This window comes from Coprinopsis cinerea (assembly GCF_000182895.1).
Source record: "Coprinopsis cinerea okayama7#130 chromosome 11 map unlocalized cont3.11, whole genome shotgun sequence".
In the NCBI taxonomy this organism is placed as follows: Eukaryota; Fungi; Basidiomycota; class Agaricomycetes; order Agaricales; family Psathyrellaceae; genus Coprinopsis; species Coprinopsis cinerea.
This window is the reverse complement of record NW_003307534.1, coordinates 420,093-439,824: the sequence shown is the minus strand read 5'-3', so window position 1 is coordinate 439,824 and position 19,732 is coordinate 420,093. Positions and strand designations below refer to the sequence as shown.

The following is a 19,732-nucleotide window of genomic DNA, read 5'->3' as shown; positions in this document are numbered from 1 at the left end:
GGGATGTCCCAATGACCTCAGCCTGGATGTCTGGTTGACATTCAGTGTCAACGATGTCGCCCAATCTGCTGATTTGACATCCCCAGACATCCCGCAGAGCTTGAGCGACATTCGGGAGATGCCATCAGACATCACCCCGGGGAGCTCATTCATACATCATTCCATAACGGTGGTGTACAACGGCGTGGAAGCTATATTCGTATTCTCAGCAAATACTGTTACAGACATGAATTGCAAAAGGCTTCTTCGGCGTCTTCGTCAAATTTGCGGGGCAGAATGCAGTTGCATTACGAAAATCCAGAGTATCGTAGCGATGGCCAAAACGCATCCCCAATCGCTTTCGCCGTCGGCCAAAACTGGTCAAAGTGAACGCTGAAAGCAGCGTGATACCTATGCGTGGACGGCGACAGCAGCCCCGGAATGGAATAGGGAAGGGACTACTGAAGGAGCGAGGTAAATTGCAACGGGTGTCGGTGTACGTACAGTGGGTTCATGACAGGTTGAAACGAAGCGCGTGGATGCGAAGACAAACGTAAAGGTTTCGTTTGAACAAAACAGAAAAGGTCATATGGCGAACAACCATGGGGTATCCCGATCCTCGAGAATCATGGCCTCACGCTATTGTGAGACACGTCTGCCAATCTAGCTCCTCCTCAACAAATAATACACCCGCAACACCCCGCTCTGCCTTCCATAACCTCTCCATCCTGCGAGTCCACAGCTAGGAAGGAAATAAGCTACCATCCTCGCAAGGGAAAGCATAGGACTCACTATCCCTCGTCCCCCTCCTCTTCGGCTTCTTTTTCATAGTTCCATCCACTTCACTACCCGGTCCAAACGGTCGAATAGAGATATGCATGATCGTCCCAACAGCTTTATCCTCTTGACCCGACGACGAAGCCGGCGTATGTGTAGGGAGTTTCAAGCCTTCAACAACCACAGATCCATCAACAAAAGCTAACTTTCTACGAAACGAAAAAACCCACCACTCAAAGTCTCATCATCCTGCAACATCTTTCCGAGGTACAATATCCTCAAATAAGAAGGCGCAGGCGGTCGCTCCTCCGAAGGCCAATCACCCGGCCATCCATTCCACACCAACTCCTTCACCCTCCCAACAGCGATCGAAGGATCAAACGACATTGTCCGCCGATGACCCGAGATAAGCAGGAAGGTAAGATAAACTTGCGGCGTTTGTGGGATAGCTTCGTTGGAAGTTTGGGGTAGAGGAACTGGCGGTGGGGGTTGTGAAGAGCTGGAGTCCTCTAAACTCGACGGTGTCGCCCCTGCTTCAGGTGTCGATGGGGATGGTGTTGACATTGGAATTGGTGGAGGAGGAACCAGGGTGGTGGGCTGGGGCGTTTGAGATGACGATGGAGGGGTGAGGGAATTCGCGTTCGTATCCTCAGTTTGTTGGTCTGATGCAGCAGGTATGGCCTGGGACCCCACTAGCGTCGTTTCTGTCGCTGAGGGAAGGGAATGGCCATGTGTTCGCGGGGGTTGTTGGGACATGGACGATGGTTGTTCAGATGGCTGTTCGCCTACAACGGTTGCAGTCAACGATACAGCATGTTCAGGGTCCAAAACATACCTGCAGGGACATTCCCAGAATTGCTCTCGTTGTTCTCCATCTCGGTGTGCAGATTTGTCGCTCGTGGTGGGATGCAAGTAATAAAGATCGTTCCGCGTCCAAAGACGGGTATTCCTTCTAGTGAAAAAGGTCACAATTTACTCGAGTCTGGACTATAGCCTAAAGACCAATCAGCTTCTGCATGGTTTAAGGTATTTGCAGGGTTGTGCGACACCGGGTCGTCTATCACCCGAGAATAGCCTGCCTGGAGTAAATTACATACCTTCGAGATGACCAGGTCCAGGCTATACGTTTGCAGACCAATAAGCGTGCGATGTCGCCTTGCGGTGAGGCAGCTCGACGTCTGAGAAACACACTTTGGGCAGTGGGTTGTCGTAACCTTTAGGTGCCGCTCCACCAACCTGGCGCCAAAGAAGTCTTCTGCAATTTAGTGCGAACGGTTAGCGAAGACTTGAAGTAGTCCGGTCAGCGTTTTAGACGATTCGCGATGGATATTGGAGGCATACCGTTGCCCTGGATGCCCTCGAGATGATCACGTCCGACGCTCGTGCTTCGAACCGAGCTATAGTGGTGCAACCCTGTGGCGCTTTCTCTGGCTCTGAGCAATAAATGGCCCGTCGTCTAGCAATGACACCCTTGTCAAATAATCTGGTTCGTCGCTGTCGTTGTGGTCGTCGTCGTCGAGGACGGCGGCGAGGTAGTAGTGTGATTCAAAAGGACAAGGTTGCAGCTGTGACATTCCCCTCGAGCGCCAAGCCGAGTCCTGCCTATTGCCACCGATCCTCGGAAGCATCACTGCATCGCAGTGCATCGCTGATAACCGCGCCTGTCATGATTCGGCAACGCGGCATAGTCATTGGCGCCGGACCCGCACCAAGTTGCTCCAACGTTTTCCTTCTACCCTGTCCTAGCTTCCGCTTCTCTATGAGAGTCTCCAATGACCTGAGGCAGCGCTGTTGGACTATTCAGAATACCCTATCGACCTTCGAATAGATAAACACGGTTCAAGGTTGTCAAGCTCACCTCTCAAGTCACAACAACCAACATTTGGTCACCCCTTGAATCTCCTAGTATCGATGACCGACTGTTATCCTATGCAGCGATAAGGCAACCAACACTCTGTCTTGTTACCGTCACTGACTTCCTCTACAGTCGCTAACCTTCGGGCACAGCATCATAGATACGAGTCTCCCATCAATTCGTTACATAACGGGCGCTTAGTTGGACGAGTAAACTTGGACCCACATTACCTTGTCCAGGAACACACAGAAAACAAGGCTTCATTACCGACGTCGAAGGACCCATGGAGGTACTTGTTCAATGTTTCGTTATCGTCTTGTCCTGGGGTGTGCCGTTCCGAACTGCGTGTGTGTGTGTGTGTGGATGAGTGGTGGAACTTTCGACGCTGCTCGCGTAGGGTTGCTGCACCCTGGACTTGAAAAACAAGAATACGTACCAATCTTCAAAACTCACAGAATTGGACTCCTTGTACCCTTTGCTTAGTTGATCATCGCCCCATCTGAATTTGTTGTGTCGAACACGAGGCATACCGCGTTTCCATCATATCGAGCAGCCTGTACTGGGTGGTTACCACGATGTTGCACAGGTATAGATGCACGAGTCCTTCGCCTGACTTACGCTCTGTATCTGAGAAATTTCTGAGATGGTGCCAGCGACATCAGAAGCTGTCTCTAGAGGAACAAGAGCAATCGGTGTCGATCTAGTAGTTTACGACCCGTTGTTTGACTTCTAATTACATGCCTACAGGATATCTTCTGGTGTAAATTTAGGCACAGCTGTAGTCGTTCTCAATACAGTATCTCCCAGAAAAATTGTAGACAGCGTCGTAGCTCGAATACTTCGGAGTCCAGTCTTGTCCGCTCAAAGGACTGACCTTGCTAGGCCATTCCTTTATTAAACCGCGTATCGACAATGCCTCATGTTGTGGGCGCATTCGAGACTCTTCGATTGTGCCTTCCCTGATCGACCCGCCATCATACCCCACCGGTGAACATCTCGGAATTGGATTCTTCGCAACACCCTATCATCTTCCTTTCTGATCGTCAATGGTACGAAAAATGGATACCAGTCAGTAAGCACTTCTCTCTGATCCTTCTACGATTACACAGGTATCTACAGGTTCACCTAGAGAATAAAAATAGAATTACGCAACATACTTCTGGCCCTGCTTTCTGTTGAAGTTATATCGCTTGTTCCTATCGTAATACTCATCTCGAATCATCAGACATCTCAAGCGATGCGACTTCCCTGGTAAACGTTCGAAAATTCAGGTCCCTAGAATCCTGACATGTACATGACGCTGTCACATTTTCTCCGAAGGGTACCTAGCTTGTCAAAACCGACACGTCTACACCTACCCGCGGCCTCGAGGCTCAACTTTCTCAACCAACCGTCCTCAACGAGTAACAACATACCACAAAAAAACCATCAATCATTCGCACTCTGTATTATATCCAGATCCCACTCGAGCGAAGGACTCAAATCCGCTCATCCACTCCTTCAACTTTACCCTTCCTTTCCCTTCCCATCCTTTTCACTTTCGCCGCTTCGTTACGCCTGCACACCGAGCCTCCACTCCCACTCGACCGTCCACCGGAATATAAGATACCACTACCTCACTGGACCCTCCAAGTTCTAATCGGCATTTGGGAGTTGGGACTTCTGCCACGGGCTCATCTTTTCTTTCTTTCTTCGACTCGACTCATTTATCGGTTGCCCAGAGGGACACTACATTTCGTTTCCAAGCCTCTCGCTATTTATTGCTCTCCTCCCACATCGTTATCGCTAACATACATACTACCCCAGCTGTATCCCTAGTTGTTTCCTCTTCTCCCTCGATCTGATTCTCGCACCTGTCCGTCCATCTGGTTTTCCCCGCTATCTATCCACCATCCGCTGTATGTAGCCATTAGCAGCTCTGCCAGCCACTCTGTATAACTAGAACACTCCCATCCTCCTCCCTCTCTCCCCGCATTTCCGTACTCCAGATGTCTTTTCTTGAAATACAAAAAAAGATTTGATATCGTTCTTCGTAGAAGGGTGGCCGTTCCCCTATGTTCTCAAACTCGACGCTTGGAAATTTGACGGTTGTAAGCTGTACACATAAGCAACAAGCACCCCCTCCCCAAAGAACAACCAACCAACCAACCAACCACCTCGAAAAGATCGAAACGCAAGTGGAAAGAAAGCCTTCTGTTGGGGAAGCACTGAATAATCAACTATCAGACCGACAACGACACGGAAGGAGTCCAGCAGAACATCTTGATTCTTGAAGACAATGCACGTCAAGAAAAACAAGGTCGATAAGTAGGAATGACATCGTCGCATGTACGTGACCTCCGAGTCGCCTTTGAACATACGATTTCGGGAACAAAACCAGGCTTGGGCGGTGACATCGTCATTGACAACCGTGGCGCATCCGGCAAGAAAAGGAGATGGTGGTGGAAGAAATGGGCAACCCAGATGGTAAGAAAGGACAGGGATTATACTTGGATGGTGACAGAACCGTGCATGCTCACGGGCAGGTTCGGGGACAAAGGTGAACATTCCTTTCCAAGGTTCTCACAGAGCCCGAGTTCTACCATCGATGGAGCCAGACGGGGACCTGTGCCTGGAAAGAAGTCATGGGGGAAAATAGACCACGGTGAACGATAAGCAAGCATGAAGAGCAGCAAGAGGAATGACTGCCTGGCGTACGGCGAACCGGCCTAGTATCCCCACCCACCCCACACAGATTGCGGAACGCGCCGCGTCTGAAAACCTTGCATTTGGGGTGCAGCGAACAACCTGAAGACAAGGTGAGTCAGTCGTTTGCTGGCATAGAATTTCGGACCTCTGAAGAGTGAAGTACATTCCTTGCGATCATGGAGGCATAGCAAGCATGCTCGGCCGTCGGATAACAGGGTTTGACGGGAGAACCTGGGGTGAGCTACAATGGTGATGGAATGAATGTTCTTCACCACACTCAGCAAGATCGAACCTTGAGGATAGTTGAAACTGTCCTGAGGTCGAGGAATAGGCGGTGGTCGGATATAGAGGGAAAACGTGGTTTTGCATGCAGGACCAGGTGGACCCGACTTGCCCAATGAAAGCGCGCAGTAGGCGCCATTGGACCCTGGAGATGTTAGCTGGCACGCGGAGGTCATCTAATGCACTCCACTCTGGATCAAACCCTGCGGCTGGAGCCCAAACAGCGAGGACAGTGACCAAAGGCCCGAGGACATTTCGAGCAGCGGATCAGAAAAGTTGCTGTTCAGCGCTTTCATGGTCGTGCAATCTATAGAAGATGAAGTTGCTCTTCCGCGCTGTCGGGTTGAGATTCCTGTCTGCAAGCCTCTTTCGAGATGCAACCCCGTCAGGGCTATCCCATTCAAAGCCGAACCCGAATGTTCAAACGACAGCAAAAAATCCAATAGAAAGCGTGTAGATATTAATAATTACTACAGGTAAACAGGTCAGCGTCCCAAGTCTATGATCGACGACGTGTTGCTCACACTAGGCAACGATAATTTTATTGCTCAGACGGTGATTGTGACTGGTAGAATGATTTAGTCAAGGGGCGAGTGGTGCCTCCCAACTGGGAGGCAAGGGCGAGCGCCTCTTTTTGGAACTCTGGGGGCAGGCCTCCTGGGACGAAGAGTTCGGGCAGTATCCTCGTGTGGAAGAGCTTGTGTGCGATGGAGGCACCCTGTAACCAACGTAAGTGCACCAGAGATGGCGACAGTGCTAAACGAAAACGCACATATTGCTGGTAGACGGCACCCAAAGTCGCGACGACGGCGTCACCTTGGATCTTGTAGAAGCCAATTCGTTTCCAGGCCTTCTCAATGTCCTGGGCATTCTCCAACTCCTTCCTAGACACAGCTGGCAGCCACTGCACGACCTGTCCATACCCCCACTTCGTCCCTACAGTCTCTCCCAACAATCCTGGGTTCAAAGCGTGTGACGCAAGTGCTTCAAGGTCGTGTTTGGGCTTCAATGCCTTCGAAGCGTTCAAGAACATGAAGAGATACGATTCTATCACTCGGCGACCTGGAAAGCATTGTCAAGACTTGAGCATACGACCGTTGAGTTACGACTCACCCATAAACTGGTAGCCAGCGTTATGACCGTGCACACGCGCTGCACCATGACTGCCATGGGTCAGGACACGTTGAGCAACTTCTTGGGGGAATTTGAGGGGTGCGAAGAGGTTGTTCAGGTGGTCCTGAAGAGCTTGGGGGTCCCAGTCGTCCTTCCATCTGCTGGCTCCGGTCGCAGGCGCTTCCCAGAACGTCGGTGTTGCTCCCCACGTCGCTCTCGTCGTCGCTGCACTAGGTGGTGCGGGTGTCTCTGACACGACGTCCTCCTTCTGCTTCAACGCTGCCTGTGCATACCCTCGGACACCTAGCGAAACCCTCGTCAGACAACGCACTCGTCAAAACACATATAGCGTCGAGAAACCATACACACCTGGAAACCGCCTGTTCGCAATCCTCCTGGAGCCCAGCTCTGTCCTCTGTAAGGACCTGAGACACGTTTGTAGACACCGTCTGGAGGCTGTCGTCGACATTGGCGGCAGCGTTGAGCAAGACAATTCCGACGTCGCCAGCGCCAGAGTTTCGTGACGGCACAGAAAAATCGGTCCCACGTGATCGGACTCGGAACGTGACGCGAGGCCAAATACGCCCAAGCAACACGAGCGCCCGTCGGTGGCTTTTGCCCTTTCATATCCCCTCAAATGTTGGAATCAACTGTTGCTTCATCGGAGATGGAGAGAAACCGTGATATAAGTAGCTCCAATAAGGTCTCTGAGCTCGTACCCACAGAATTATTGAGGCAAATCCTTTGGACCCAATAGGAAGTGCAAAAGACGCCACAGTGCTTTCACTTTGCCTCTCAGGGTACCCGCACACAAACATAGAGATCGCCTGCTGCCAGTGAGTTACCGCCGATGATATACCGAAAAGGCCAGAAACCTCTTCGTGTAGCTACACTGCCCTAGTTGCGAAGGTGGGATGAGGTGAAGGATCACTCTGCACCCGTCAAGCTTATTTGTATCCGCCTCAATGAAGAATCAAAAGAAAATTATTCGAGGTCTTGTGCTCCCTAAATTCTTAAATCATCGCGAAGCCTATTCTTCCTTTCACCACAGGTGCCCGGACCGAAAGTGCGGGTTTGCCCCTATTCTTTGACGGACATCAGGCGCGGACCCACATGCGGTATGTCTTTAGACTGTTCTTCACAAAGCTTCTGATCGCAGCTACGCCGTCTGCCCTAATCGTACAAGAGTGGGCCAGCAGAGCATGTGGCCATTTACAAGGTCCATTGCCGATGCTCATAATTATCGGCTGGTCGATGATGCCAGAAAGATTTATTCCACCATGCCAATACACTCTGCAACTATGACACGCAATGACAGTGAGTACTATGGGCGAGGTGGGTATCCTTCATTCCAGGTAACAGAAATATTAATGAACGTACAAGCACTACACCCACACCCTGCCTCAAGTACCACCCTTTCTAGCGCAATTTGGTCCTGAAAATTGGGGGTGCTGGAGCCTGAACGACATTTTGAGCATTTCCCAGTCCGATGATCCCAAGGGTGCAAACGAATGACGAGAAAGAACCCCGATTCTGGGTGAAGGGACCCTTTTCCGCTTTGACATTGTGGATCTCAAAAACTAATATCCCATGCCTCTCTTCCCGTTGTGTGTTTCACCAGAGATCTATAAGAGCAGGGCGAAATGGCGTTGTAGACCACACCAACTTGCATCCCACATCCCACCAGCTATACCCCAGTCTCCCATCCCAGTTCTTCGTCACCATGTCCTTTGGAGCCACCGTTACTCTCTCACCCCATGCCGGAACCTTTCCCTTCTCCGCCAAGCAGCTCTTGATCATCGAGTCCAAACCAATAACCCTCGGCGCCGCCAGCTCTAGCCTCTCTCTAAACGACACCGAATCCAGACGACCTCTGCCTTCCAATGGCTGGTTCAAATCTCTCCAGCCAAAGGATGACACCACGGTAGACATCCTCCCACTATCCCTGAGCGAACGACACGCCCAGCTACGCTCAGACGGCAAGAAGGTGAGCGCAGGGTTTAGGTCTTTGTGGTCTTGGCCAAAGGGGCCATCCACGGCACCCAGTCGACTGATCACCTCATTTCGTACGGCAGGTATACATCCGCGACCTCGACACACCCTTTGGAACCTTCTTGAATGGCACGCGCCTAACCCAGGAGGTAGAATTAAAATCCGGAGATGTGATTGTGAGTACACCTCCACTCTTCGGCGCGCCTCTAAACGCTTGTTAAGCGATTAACGTGGCCCTCCTTCCTTGGACTCCCATTCGTTCTGTAATGTTCTAACGTGCCTTTCTCCACCCCCTTTGATCAGGCTCTCGGATCTCCAATCCCTCGAAGTTCCAAAACGCCAAAGAACATTACAGATGATCACCTCAAGTGTGTGATGGCTCAGGTTACGATCTCTTACTAGACCCTTCCGTGTACACATACCATTGGCCTTTCTTTCCCCTCTTAGACCTCCTTCAATCGGGTTTCATTCCATGCCTTTCACGTCCGATACATATCTGCAATAAATTAACCTAGATAGTACATACACAACGGACATTACCCAGACTGTATTCACTGTATACTATACACATCGCGTTCGGCCGGCCCAGTGACAGCCTCCAAACCCAGCGCCCAGCGCGTACCAAGTTCCTTTCAAGTCGAGTTGATGCATCAGACGTTAACATCCGACGCCGACCTATTAGCATTAATCGACGACGACGCCTTCTCATCGGAGTCTTTCCAGCCTCCAAGACCGCGCTTCGACGAGTTGAGGGTAGCGGAAGGACCAGACGACATCCCCGTCCCCGTCGCCGTTCCAAACCTCACACCCGTCGACACCTGGTTAGCCGTATTCTTATTCCACGCCCGTCCACGCATAACCCGGATGAAAATGAGTTGCGGTGCAATAGCCTATAAATAGGGGGAAATGAAAATCAAAACACGCGTCAGTCAACCTTTAATTAAAAAACACCATCGCAATGATCACTCATTGTTCGATGTGATCCCGAACACTTACCTGCACCTGGGGCAACAAAGGATAGAACAGCACCTGGGCGAGGATACCCTCCGCATAGAGTGCAATGAGCACGATACTGACCAACGCGGGCGGGACAGCGCTCTCCACCAGCATCGCCGCCACACCCGTGTACTCCTTCCCGTGCTGCGAGCCCATGACCTGCCGGATCTGCCTCCTGGCGAGGAGCAGCCGCGAGATGATGATGACCGTGACGAGCATGTTGATCGTCATCGAGAGCGCAAAGTAGGGGAGTCCGAATTGGACCGCTCGCTCGTTCCAGAGCGCCGATTCGGGGAGGGAGGCAGCGATGGTTTGGAGGATTGCCATTACTGTTTCGTATCGTCAGCGTCAGGGCTTGGTATAGGAAAGGGAGAGTAGATCGCACCTGTGGAAGCGATGAGCAGGAGGGAGGGGAGGATAATGACGTAAAAGTTGCTGTTCCAGACGACGAAGGCGCGATAAATCTGTGTGAAGTTATGCGGTAATGAGTGCACGGGTAACGTATTCATGTGGGCGCCTACGCACCAACAATGAATCTACCATGAACGCCAACGTCAGTCCTGCCGAGTTTCCAATAGTGTTGACGAAGTGCCCTTGTTGTTCCTGGATGAAGGCGCCAGGGCCTGGTGTGCACCAAGTTAACCACGATCACGGAACACGACTCGAGTTCATGGCCTCGTCCGATGAGACGCACCTCCAGGGTAACTTCGATAATCAATCCACGTCAACTGGTTGTGCCCAATATTACACCCAATCGTCACACCCGCCAACAAAAACAAGATTGTGATGTAAAGTTGCTGAAGGACAGGGAACCTCTTCGCCTTAGTGAAGTGGTACGTGCAAATGGCGAAGATCGCCGCATGTATTCCTGTACAAGCATAGTCCAAGATTAGATTGGGTCTACGGATAAGCTTGGAAGAAGGAAGGAAGACTTGACTCACCGAATGCGATGGCACCAATGTTCACGGCTGCATGGACGAGCCGTTCGAATTCCACCAGCCAGGCTGGCTCATCTGTTCTCCATTCTGGTTTGAGCATATTCCAAGATTAGTGGAGAGCAGGAGCGTCTCGGAGCGGGGTATGCAAAGGATGATTTAGATCACCGGTGTGGTATCGCAATCGAAGAAGAAGTGGAGGAAGGGACGCTCGAGAGCGTTAGCAGCAAGGGGAAGGACAGGACAGGGAACAAAAGGTCCGGGGAAACCCAAACTTCACCAGACGACAACTTTATACACCCGCCCAAGCAAAAACTTCTTCCGACTCCAAGGGGGGATCTTCAGGAGGCAGATAAACGCACGAGATCAAACAAGCCATAGCATAATCGCGGAGGGAAGCAGGACGTCGTCATTCAAAGGCTGTCAGGGTTCCCACTCCCTTCAAGGTTAACGTTGCTTGGCAAAAGATGGGGATGGTGGGCGTTTAAGAGGCTAGTTTGAGACGGATGGAAATGGGTATCAATAGAACTGCAATTGGAAGTCTGTTCGGAGGGAGAACGTTGAAGCTGTGGTGTGTGATAAGGGTCAGTGAGCTAGCTTGATTCTGATAGGATGGTCGTCCGTTGTACATGCGTACCCATTCAACGAATCTTTAGATTCCCCGGATTCAAAACTTTTCGACGTCGAGATGGGACTGGTAACGGTGTGACTGACTGACTGATCCTCTTGACGCCATCGCGACTCGACTCGAATACATGATAAGTATCAAGTTCTGCATCTGGAAGTGATTCAAATAAGGCGTTGTTGTGTACTTACTGGATGACCAGTACCTTGAACTTCCTTACGCAGGTCCTCACAGTAGAGCATGGTCTGCATGGCATATGCTCCATTGTGCAACCGAATTGCGGAGCCGCAGTGACATGGCCCATGGGTGTCTGGTTTCCAGTCTCCAGACCGGGGAACGAGTCCCCGACTTGACGACTAGATCTCCAACCGAGCACTCCGAGTCCTACAAATCCTGATTGAAATCTTCATTCCTATTCCTCCTGAGAACAGTGAAAACTTACAGTTTGCGCACCAATAGCAGAAAAGTGTTTCCGTGTTTCCCAATACCACATACGGATCCAGGAAGAAGCTGGTAAAGATCAGCTATGCGTGGAAAAGAATTCGAAGAATTCGAAGAAGTGAAGGAGGGAACCCATGACAAGATCGAAGCACGGTTCAGAACTCAGATGAAGGGACGGTCAAACTCCGAGTCCGCACCAGATAAAGTATTACTGCTATCTACTAAGTACATACGGGAGCAAACGGGCAGGCCTGTATGTAGAACTTGTAAACTTCAAGTTTTATACTATTACTAAGTACTAATCTCCAATGGAAAAGAGGGCTTACCGGAACCAATCCTCGCGCTCTCGCGATGACAAGGATCGCACAGATTCAGAAGCGGGGAGCGCGCACGAACAGAAGAGATGATAAGTACCAGGAGAGATGATAAGCGGGTTTCCATTGTCACGCATACTAGTAAGCACATACGCATCCAGATCTTCTCTGTACAGGTTTGATCTCAGCCCTCGCTCCCTTCCTCCGTCCATTCACCGCTACATACAGACTTTCCATTTGAAGGAACTTTCCAAATTTGACGATTTTGGGAGGCAAAAAGATTTGAGTTTAACGTTTCTCGTCAGGGTTATGATTGTGAATACAAAGCAGAATAACCTTGAGTTTTTTAAAGGTGTCGATTTCTGCCTGAAATCGTTGTTCTGACCAATTCTGACTTCTAGCTTCGGGGAGAAGGCGAAGGGTACTATATCCATCCGAGTGCACGTGGGGTAGGTGCCAGTGGGATAATTGGCTTTAGCACTCGAGATCTAGAAACCGTGTCTGTCTTGGCTTTCTCCTACTACTAAGTACTAAGTACAAGTACTTCTATCTCGTCGACGAAACATACAGTACTACAGTTACTCACCGTCGGAGTGGGGGGTATGAAGAATTTAGGTATGTCTGAATATCTTTTAGGGTTACAGTCCAGAGGGGTGGAAATGGAATGAAGGAGGACTGGCTCACCGACGATTAACATTTCGCAGGGCTCGGCGTCCTGGACGTTAGCGCCATCGTCTTATTCCTGGCCAGTACCTGCCTCCTCCTCGTCACCCTCATCGAAATCGGGGTCTTCCAGCCCACACCCTCGGAACCCCCTCCGAGTCCAAAACCCAGAAAATACAGTGAGTTGCTCGTTCCCACTTAAACTATCCGGCAGAAGATAATTCAAGAGTTCCGTGCGCAAGCCTACAAAGGTTCAGACTACCCACGAGAATGGGACATACCGCCCCTCGCCCAAGCGCAAATCACGATGGAGAACAGTGTGCATTTTGCGTATAACACATCCCTCAGCGATCGAGAATGGGAGGCTACCCTACCCTCGGGCGGTGGGATCCTCTACCTCGGCTCCTCCTCCTCTTCCTCCTCCTCCGACGAGGCAGATACCCTCGAACCATACAGCATCTCCATGTTCCACCAAATCCGCTGTCTCAACATCATCCGCAAAGGTCTCATAAAATTCGAAGACGGAGGGCGTAAACAGAAGCCAGACGAACTGGTTCACCATTGTATGAACTACCTGAGGCAGATGGTGTTGTGCCGCGCGGATTTGAGGTTGGAGCATGGGCGGCATTTGAGGAGGGGGATTGTGGTTTCGGATATCACGCATAGTACTTGTAGGGATTGGAGTGCGGTTTATGAGGCTGCGGAGGAGAATTATCGACGGTATCAGAGGAGGTTGGAGGATCGTTCGAGGGATAAATCTTGATTCATGTGGTTGTACTATACATAGGTTAAACAGAATTTGAGGGCTTTGGTTTGGCGAACGAGTCGTGCTGCTCAAGGTATACGCCTGCAAATAGCATCAGCCATGACGTGCTCGAGACGTCGGACGAGAGAAAGAGCTTACCATTCGCCGACATCCGGTCCTGCCAGAACTCGACATGACAGTCCGGAGAAACAGACGCACAAGCAAACTCCAAGATCGTAAACGTCAGCGACGGGCAGTGGAACTCCTTGGACCTCCATTCGCCGTTCTCCGATGGGAATTCGAATCGTTCCAAGAGTGCCCGCCGCCGCGGCGCGAGTGCCCATGTTTCAGGGCTCTGCGGAGAGATCTCGGTGTCTTGGTCGAGCCGCCAGACGTCGATGATGCTGGATGGCTTCAGCTGGATGGCCGGGTCCAAGGATGCAGTCTTGTTGGGGAGCACGGCGTGTAGGACACAGCGCTCCATGCCGTAGTCGAGGTTCTTGAATTGGACGACAGTCGACATCTATGTTAGGTTTCGTCAGTGGCGTAGAAGGTGAGTGACGGGGAAGGGTTTTACCTCCCGTGAGGCAATAAAGTGTCGGTCATCTGGATACAACGTTCCCCTGACTGAGTCGCGCTGTCTGGAGGCGTCTTCATGTAGTTTTCGTGAAGGGTCGTTAGTTTGGATCTGAAGCAGTAGCTGGGATAGCGAAGTGATTGGCTTGAAAGGCTCGTATTCGTCTCCGTAGGATATAGCATCGAGGCCTGGGTATGGATTCGGTCGTTTCACAGCCGTATTCGACCTAGATGGTGGAGAGCGTCCGAGAAGAGTCGCTAGAGCAAACAAGGCGGACAGAACTGCACAGAGGCAGGTCAGTCGCAAGAGCAGTCTATCATCTGGACATTATCGTCAGTGTTATGAATCTTACAGTTTTCTAGCCACTTACATTTCGTGAGGTCCTCGTCGACCATATCATCCAGGACCCTCTCCTCGACGTCCTTCTCATCGTACTCGGGATCTTGTAGAGAACTCGGGACACTGGTGTAGCGGGCCATTTCACCTTGACTGGCTCGGTTGAGAAACAATACAGTGGCCATTTCTATGTCTTCTGAGCATCATTATCCAGAGTGGAATCGAGATATTCCATGGTATTCCCAGGTCAGAACCCGGGCTGGGACCAAAAGTCTAACGTGCTTCGAATCCGAGCAAAATCCGCGGAGACGCCAGGTTGTGGTAGACATCGCGTGGAGAGGTTGAAAGAGCACTGGGGTCGAGGAGGTCGTCCATTGGTCGTGGAGGTCGCTGCGAACGATGTAGACGGTGTCGGAAAGATCGTCGTCACTGTCCATCACGATGAGCTCGATGCTTTGGCATGTTCTGATGGACTCGGCTTCGCGGCATCCGTGGGCCCACGCTCCTTGTCCTCAGAACATGAACTCGGTTTTCGCTCAGAAGCTTTTCTTGGTCCGACCTGGTCAAATGACACCGCGAGGCATATTTGCGCCAAATGAAACCCTATTTTCCGAGCTCCCAATCACTCCCAATTATCTTCCCAGCCCATCTCAAATCGGAAACTTCGATGATTAGCTCTCTCAGCTGTTCACCGGGGACCATCGACTACGGAAAACCATTGGCTGAACTCTACTACACAAGGAGGCCGCCTTAGATGGGTCAATACCCTCGTCGCCTGACTTACTATCTGACGATAGCGAGCTGCGCAATCAACTTTCTGGTGGCCCTCATCTGGAATTATCGCGGTATCGAAAGGGATATCCCATACTGTGAGTCTCATTAACGATTTCTCAGGGGCAGTCGCTGACTTCCAAACAGCCTATATAGGCCATGACTACCCGGAAACCCTCCCCCTTCCATTCGGCGAACTCGACAACGTCCTGCTGACGGTGGAAGAAAGCGTTCGCTACGGCCTCGCAGGGGAGGGCACCGACGCCCAATGGGAGGCCCTGTCGCCCAAAGGCGGCGGATTCATCAACCTCGGACCCAACAACCGCCTCTTCCTCGTCTCCATGTTCCACCAAGTCCACTGTCTGCGCTTCTTCAACTGGGCGTTCGACCCTAAATTCGAGGGCCTCTACAAGCTCTTTGCGAGTAAAGGGCATAATGCTCATTGCTTGAATTATCTCAGGCAGAGGGCGCTGTGCTCTGCGGATCTGACGCTAGAGAAGGGGGATTTTGTGGAGAGGAATTTTACGGTGGACCGTGTGGGTGCTACGCATACGTGCAAGGATTGGGGTACTGTTTACAGGATTATGGAGGAGAATGTTGCTTCGAAGGGTCTCTTACCCGCTGAGCACGCCTGAGGCAGGATAGTTCATCTCAGTTCGTAACCTGAATTCAAATCATGGCTTCGATTCTAACGAGTTTCCTCCTTGATATCACAGGATTTGTATTGCATTTCTTCCCAATAAGATCATTTCCTTTCATCCCTGCACCACGCAGCGCCTGTATTCAGCCTCAACCGAACAGAAGACGTAGGCTACGATCGTTATCTTGTTCTAACCCGCCTTTTGTGTAAAACACAAGGAACACTCAACTCAATTACGGCGGGAAGTCTGAACTAGCTTCTATCAGTGTAGAAGTTCATCTCACTTGGTGTGCCGAACTGGGATGCATCTTCCCCAGCTCCACCATCCAGGAGAAACCGAATTGGTATTCTTCGCTGGGCAACTTTAATCTTACCAGCATTTAAAAAGGGTTCTCCAGTTACTTGCTTTGCCTTATCGTCCACTATGAAGTCCTTCACCCAGCTCGTCGTGTTACTCTTGTTAAGTGCAGCTGCACTCGTACTGGCTGCGCCCAGTCCTCGTATGTTTCACTTTCCCTTTCCTCGTCATTCTTTTCCTGCACATTTAGTCCCGGGTTTACTGATCTTCCGTGTCCGCATTCCTTTTTTCCTCCTAGACCTTAACGTCGATCTGTCGTCCAGGGACGTCGATGGCCCCGATGATTATGGCAGGTGTATGGGCGAAGTATGCATCTGATATACCCCCTCACCTCGCCCTTGGATGTTTCGAGTCCAATGTCAATACAATGTGCGTATCTCGTCAAGTTTCAACGCGCTCAATTTGAAGTTTGTTTCAACTTCCATCTCTTGGATCTGGCTGATGTGTGGATTTGTGTTATCAGGTTAAGGAACGTACAATGATATCAGTGTTGTTTCGAGAAGCGGATATGTTATCTCCATTCCGCCTTGTCGCCTCCATTCATTCAGAGCAGTTCGAACTCGAACTAGGACTAGTACTAGGAATATGTAGGACTTTGAAATGTCATGATTCCATCTTCCGTTTTGGATTCAATGTGATACGTCGTGTGCGACGATTCCGAATTCTCTGTGTGTGTCGGGAGGATAGATAAGCCTATACGACGGGTTCAAACGCTGAAACGTTTCTCTCTACAGCCGCCATCTGAGAAACTGTATGCGATGTTTTTTTTTACCTTTCCTCTCTGTTCGGGGATGAGCACCAAGTTAGTTTTCGAACGCGATAAGTAGATGGAGATGGATGGATTCGGGGGCTTCGGGGTTTTGTTTCTCCAGGCAAATTGATCTATGTACCTCGAAGCCGTTGGACAGCCGCTAGCCAATGTTGATCGTGAACAGGTTGGAGCTAACTCCGTCTCGGTGGTTACTGAGTCCTGAGCCTACTTGGATCTTACACTAATATTATTTAATGCCCTGCACTCTGAAGTGATCCCGGGTTCCGAGCCGTTAAGGACCTGGATAGTTGAATTTGGTACTATGTGGTGACACCATTGGCCTGCCATTTTCGTAGCGCCTGTACAGGGTCGTATGATCTAGCCTGTGAAGTGTTGGTGCGTATGGTCGCGTGCCAGTGTTCTCAGCGCTCAGCATTCGCCCGCCCAAGGACGATCAATGGAGTCCACTAGTACTTGTCCAAATCATATCACGGCACCGGCCGCCACCACCTTCTCACTGCCCGGTTTTCTTCTGGAAGAATCTGCGTATACATGTTTTTGTAGGTCACGGATACGATACAAGTAATTCAACATTCCGCTTCCATAAGGTACCCAGCGCTTCTTTATGTCTACATGTTCCAAAGCCCTCTCACGACTCCTCATGTCGCCACACTAATTTTCCGATGCCGAGGTACGATATGCAACGGCTCTTCGCCCAGGCTCTGGCAGGTGGCTGAGCATTATACTTATGGAAGCGTCGTATGTACCGAGCCTTTCCACTTAAGTAGTACTTACCATGAGAGCACGATAAGAGAAACGAAGAAGTCACAGCGACCGTGTTGGGAGCTAAGACGGGTGGTTGAGAGGAGAAAGAAGTTGAGAAGCGTGTAGATTGAGTCTTGGGTGTAGGAGCGTTAAATAATTGCCGAAAGAATAGTTTGTAGGGGTACTTATATATCGATTGGTGGAGGTCGTTGTTATGTCGCTTTGTCCCCCACTCTCTGAGTCTTTGCGCCGACGAATTCCTCTCTGAACGAGAGACCGCCCTGTGCATCGATACCCGACGGGCGCTAAATCAATAATTACCATTTGGCATCCATCAGCTGATTAAGTCGGCTTGAACATGAAGCTGTTCCAGATTCTCTCCCTCCTATGCCTGGTTGCGATCTCTACCTCGGCTCTACCAGTTCCAGACACAGATGGTGAGTCACTCCTATCCAAAGTTCAAACTGGAGTTCGTGTACATGTCTATGGTTGGTGGCTGATTATCTTTTGTTAGACAACGAAACTGTTGATCGTATGGCTGCCTGCGCTCAAGCGTTGAAAGGGGTGGGGAAGGACGAGTCGTTGGCGATTTGTATTTAAACTTGATGGATGAGCGCATGGAACTTTTGGGGGCAACTTCCAGGTACGTTGGGTTTGTTTTGGATGTTGAGGGAGAGGGAGGCTTACATCTCAGTAGAGGTTTTCTAGATCCAGAAGACTCGCAAACAAAAGGGTTCTTAAATCTACAAGGGCTGCGAAAACATATCGCACTTCCACATCGACCATGGAAATCAGGACGCTGGGTTGTTATGGACGCCCGCGTTGTGACGGTATGCACATGGGCGCATAACCGCGGGGAGGGCATAACGGCCACTGGTAACTGAATATCTGCATGTATCAATAAGAGTATGGGACTTCTACGTTATACACGATTTTACTCGAAGATCACAACTTGCCTCAGCTAAGTTGTCTACTCAATGTAAAGTGTGGTCGTCAGTGCTTCTTGGGAGATAGGCCAAACGGGCTGTCCAGAGAGATATAAAAGACATAGCCGGAGGCGACGTACATAGCAAGGGGAGTTGCACTGCCGAGAGACTTGAAATCATCATGCAATTCCGCGTCCGATTCGCTATTCTTTTCGCTGCCATCACCATGGCCGTCGCCCTCCCCGCTGAGGATACTGGTATGAAACCAATATACATTATTATTTTAGAGGGCATATCTGATATACTAACGTGTTATGTAGATGCTCTCGTTGCTCGCCAGAGGAAATGCTGGAGACGATCCGCTGCCGGTGACGGTGACGTCGAGATTGCTTGCGAGAAGTGAATTGAATTCGGGGAGTGTCAGGGGATGGTCTCAGTATATTGGACGACATAATAAGACACGCCTGCCAATTCTCTACTCAGTCGGATAGGTTATGATCAATAATGAACCAATTCTGAAGGCTTGTGCGATGTATACGAGCGTCGAGGGTTAGAGTGATCCGACTCAAGGGACCGCCGCAACCATATGATCAAGCGAGCAGGGCGGTATAGGGCCGTCAGGCTGTATATCCTACCCTATACCCACTCCAATGAACCGAGGAACCGAAGGGTAAGCATCTAAGCCGCAGCGTCCTTCATCCAAGCTTTCCGAACCTGGGCGCTCCGAGTCGGCTTTGCGGCAGCCTCGGCACACGACGGCCGTTTCCCAGCCCGACATCCTCCGCTCGAAACCCCTCCGTCGGTCAGTGCCAATCACTCCTTTTGGTCTCGTTCCACGGCATCGAACGCACTCCGTTGGCAGCAACGCCTTTGATCTTCTCAATCTTCTTGAATTAGGAACGCATAGGGACGAGCATAAACTGTCGCTTTCGCGGGATTCAAGGTATGACGACGAGAAGCTCGATTCTGGGCGTGGCGCCTAGTAGCGTTTGGGCTCGGAAGAAGGCGAAGAAGGATAAGAATGGACTAAGGGATACATACGTGAGCGATATGCTATAGTTCCTAGACGATGTTTAACTCAACCAAAGGCATTTACAGAAGAGCCCAGTGCTACGACTCTGATAGACGCCTTGAACCATGTGAAGCGAACAGTTCTTTGAGTTTGTTCATTGCCTACACCCAGCCAGAGGACAAGTATCGCCA

The 19,732-nt window shown here is 50.6% G+C and overlaps 9 protein-coding genes across 9 annotated transcripts; 5 read left to right on the top strand and 4 right to left on the bottom strand.

Moving 5' to 3' along the window:
• Positions 1 to 642: 642 nt before the first annotated feature.
• On the bottom strand, positions 643 to 1,631 carry CC1G_09638 (hypothetical protein; the record flags this gene model as incomplete). The annotated part of the gene is made up of 4 exons (XM_001839683.1): positions 643 to 707; positions 772 to 927; positions 987 to 1,541; positions 1,592 to 1,631. 4 exons carry the CDS (start codon positions 1,629 to 1,631, stop codon positions 643 to 645), a joined length of 816 nt encoding a protein of 271 aa, XP_001839735.1.
• Positions 1,632 to 6,122: 4,491 nt separating this feature from the next.
• Positions 6,123 to 7,163, bottom strand: CC1G_09589 (hypothetical protein; the record flags this gene model as incomplete). Its single annotated transcript, XM_001839682.1, has 4 exons — positions 6,123 to 6,299; positions 6,354 to 6,643; positions 6,695 to 6,997; positions 7,064 to 7,163. 4 exons carry the CDS (start codon positions 7,161 to 7,163, stop codon positions 6,123 to 6,125), a joined length of 870 nt encoding a protein of 289 aa, XP_001839734.1.
• Positions 7,164 to 8,375: 1,212 nt separating this feature from the next.
• Positions 8,376 to 9,272, top strand: CC1G_09588 (hypothetical protein). Its single transcript, XM_001839681.2, has 3 exons — positions 8,376 to 8,681; positions 8,770 to 8,862; positions 8,990 to 9,272. Exons 1-3 carry the CDS (start codon positions 8,418 to 8,420, stop codon positions 9,086 to 9,088), a joined length of 456 nt encoding a protein of 151 aa, XP_001839733.1. The 5' UTR covers positions 8,376 to 8,417; the 3' UTR covers positions 9,089 to 9,272.
• A 64-nt stretch (positions 9,273 to 9,336) lies between these two features.
• Positions 9,337 to 10,720, bottom strand: CC1G_09587 (hypothetical protein; the record flags this gene model as incomplete). Its single annotated transcript, XM_001839680.1, has 6 exons — positions 9,337 to 9,576; positions 9,683 to 10,011; positions 10,068 to 10,146; positions 10,208 to 10,305; positions 10,377 to 10,550; positions 10,624 to 10,720. The coding sequence occupies 6 exons, from the start codon at positions 10,718 to 10,720 to the stop codon at positions 9,337 to 9,339; spliced, it is 1,017 nt and encodes a 338-aa protein (XP_001839732.1).
• A 2,247-nt stretch (positions 10,721 to 12,967) lies between these two features.
• Positions 12,968 to 13,423, top strand: CC1G_09586 (hypothetical protein; the record flags this gene model as incomplete). Its single annotated transcript, XM_001839679.2, has 1 exon — positions 12,968 to 13,423. One exon carries the CDS (start codon positions 12,968 to 12,970, stop codon positions 13,421 to 13,423), a length of 456 nt encoding a protein of 151 aa, XP_001839731.2.
• Positions 13,424 to 13,448: 25 nt separating this feature from the next.
• On the bottom strand, positions 13,449 to 14,461 carry CC1G_09585 (hypothetical protein; the record flags this gene model as incomplete). The annotated part of the gene is made up of 4 exons (XM_001839678.1): positions 13,449 to 13,507; positions 13,565 to 13,928; positions 13,983 to 14,302; positions 14,353 to 14,461. 4 exons carry the CDS (start codon positions 14,459 to 14,461, stop codon positions 13,449 to 13,451), a joined length of 852 nt encoding a protein of 283 aa, XP_001839730.1.
• A 536-nt stretch (positions 14,462 to 14,997) lies between these two features.
• On the top strand, positions 14,998 to 15,825 carry CC1G_09584 (hypothetical protein). The gene is made up of 3 exons (XM_001839677.2): positions 14,998 to 15,187; positions 15,237 to 15,743; positions 15,806 to 15,825. The coding sequence occupies exons 1-2, from the start codon at positions 15,073 to 15,075 to the stop codon at positions 15,722 to 15,724; spliced, it is 603 nt and encodes a 200-aa protein (XP_001839729.1). The 5' UTR covers positions 14,998 to 15,072; the 3' UTR covers positions 15,725 to 15,743; positions 15,806 to 15,825.
• A 328-nt stretch (positions 15,826 to 16,153) lies between these two features.
• Positions 16,154 to 16,405, top strand: CC1G_15660 (hypothetical protein; the record flags this gene model as incomplete). Its single annotated transcript, XM_002910184.1, has 2 exons — positions 16,154 to 16,229; positions 16,326 to 16,405. 2 exons carry the CDS (start codon positions 16,154 to 16,156, stop codon positions 16,403 to 16,405), a joined length of 156 nt encoding a protein of 51 aa, XP_002910230.1.
• A 2,305-nt stretch (positions 16,406 to 18,710) lies between these two features.
• CC1G_15659 (hypothetical protein) lies at positions 18,711 to 18,932 on the top strand (the record flags this gene model as incomplete). Its single annotated transcript, XM_002910183.1, has 2 exons — positions 18,711 to 18,786; positions 18,850 to 18,932. The coding sequence occupies 2 exons, from the start codon at positions 18,711 to 18,713 to the stop codon at positions 18,930 to 18,932; spliced, it is 159 nt and encodes a 52-aa protein (XP_002910229.1).
• Positions 18,933 to 19,732: the final 800 nt, after the last annotated feature.

What these genes read in the sequence shown, in the direction of transcription:
- CC1G_09584 (XM_001839677.2), top strand. Translation starts at nt 15,073, where the DNA reads ATGGGTCAATACCCTCGTCGCCTGACTTACTATCTGACGATAGCGAGC. An exon ending in CGAAAGGGATATCCCATACT is followed by an intron (nt 15,188 to 15,236) that starts GTGAGTCTCATT and finishes ACTTCCAAACAG; the next exon opens with CCTATATAGGCCATGACTAC.
- CC1G_09588 (XM_001839681.2), top strand. Translation starts at nt 8,418, where the DNA reads ATGTCCTTTGGAGCCACCGTTACTCTCTCACCCCATGCCGGAACCTTT. An exon ending in TACGCTCAGACGGCAAGAAG is followed by an intron (nt 8,682 to 8,769) that starts GTGAGCGCAGGG and finishes TTCGTACGGCAG; the next exon opens with GTATACATCCGCGACCTCGA. An exon ending in TAAAATCCGGAGATGTGATT is followed by an intron (nt 8,863 to 8,989) that starts GTGAGTACACCT and finishes CCCTTTGATCAG; the next exon opens with GCTCTCGGATCTCCAATCCC.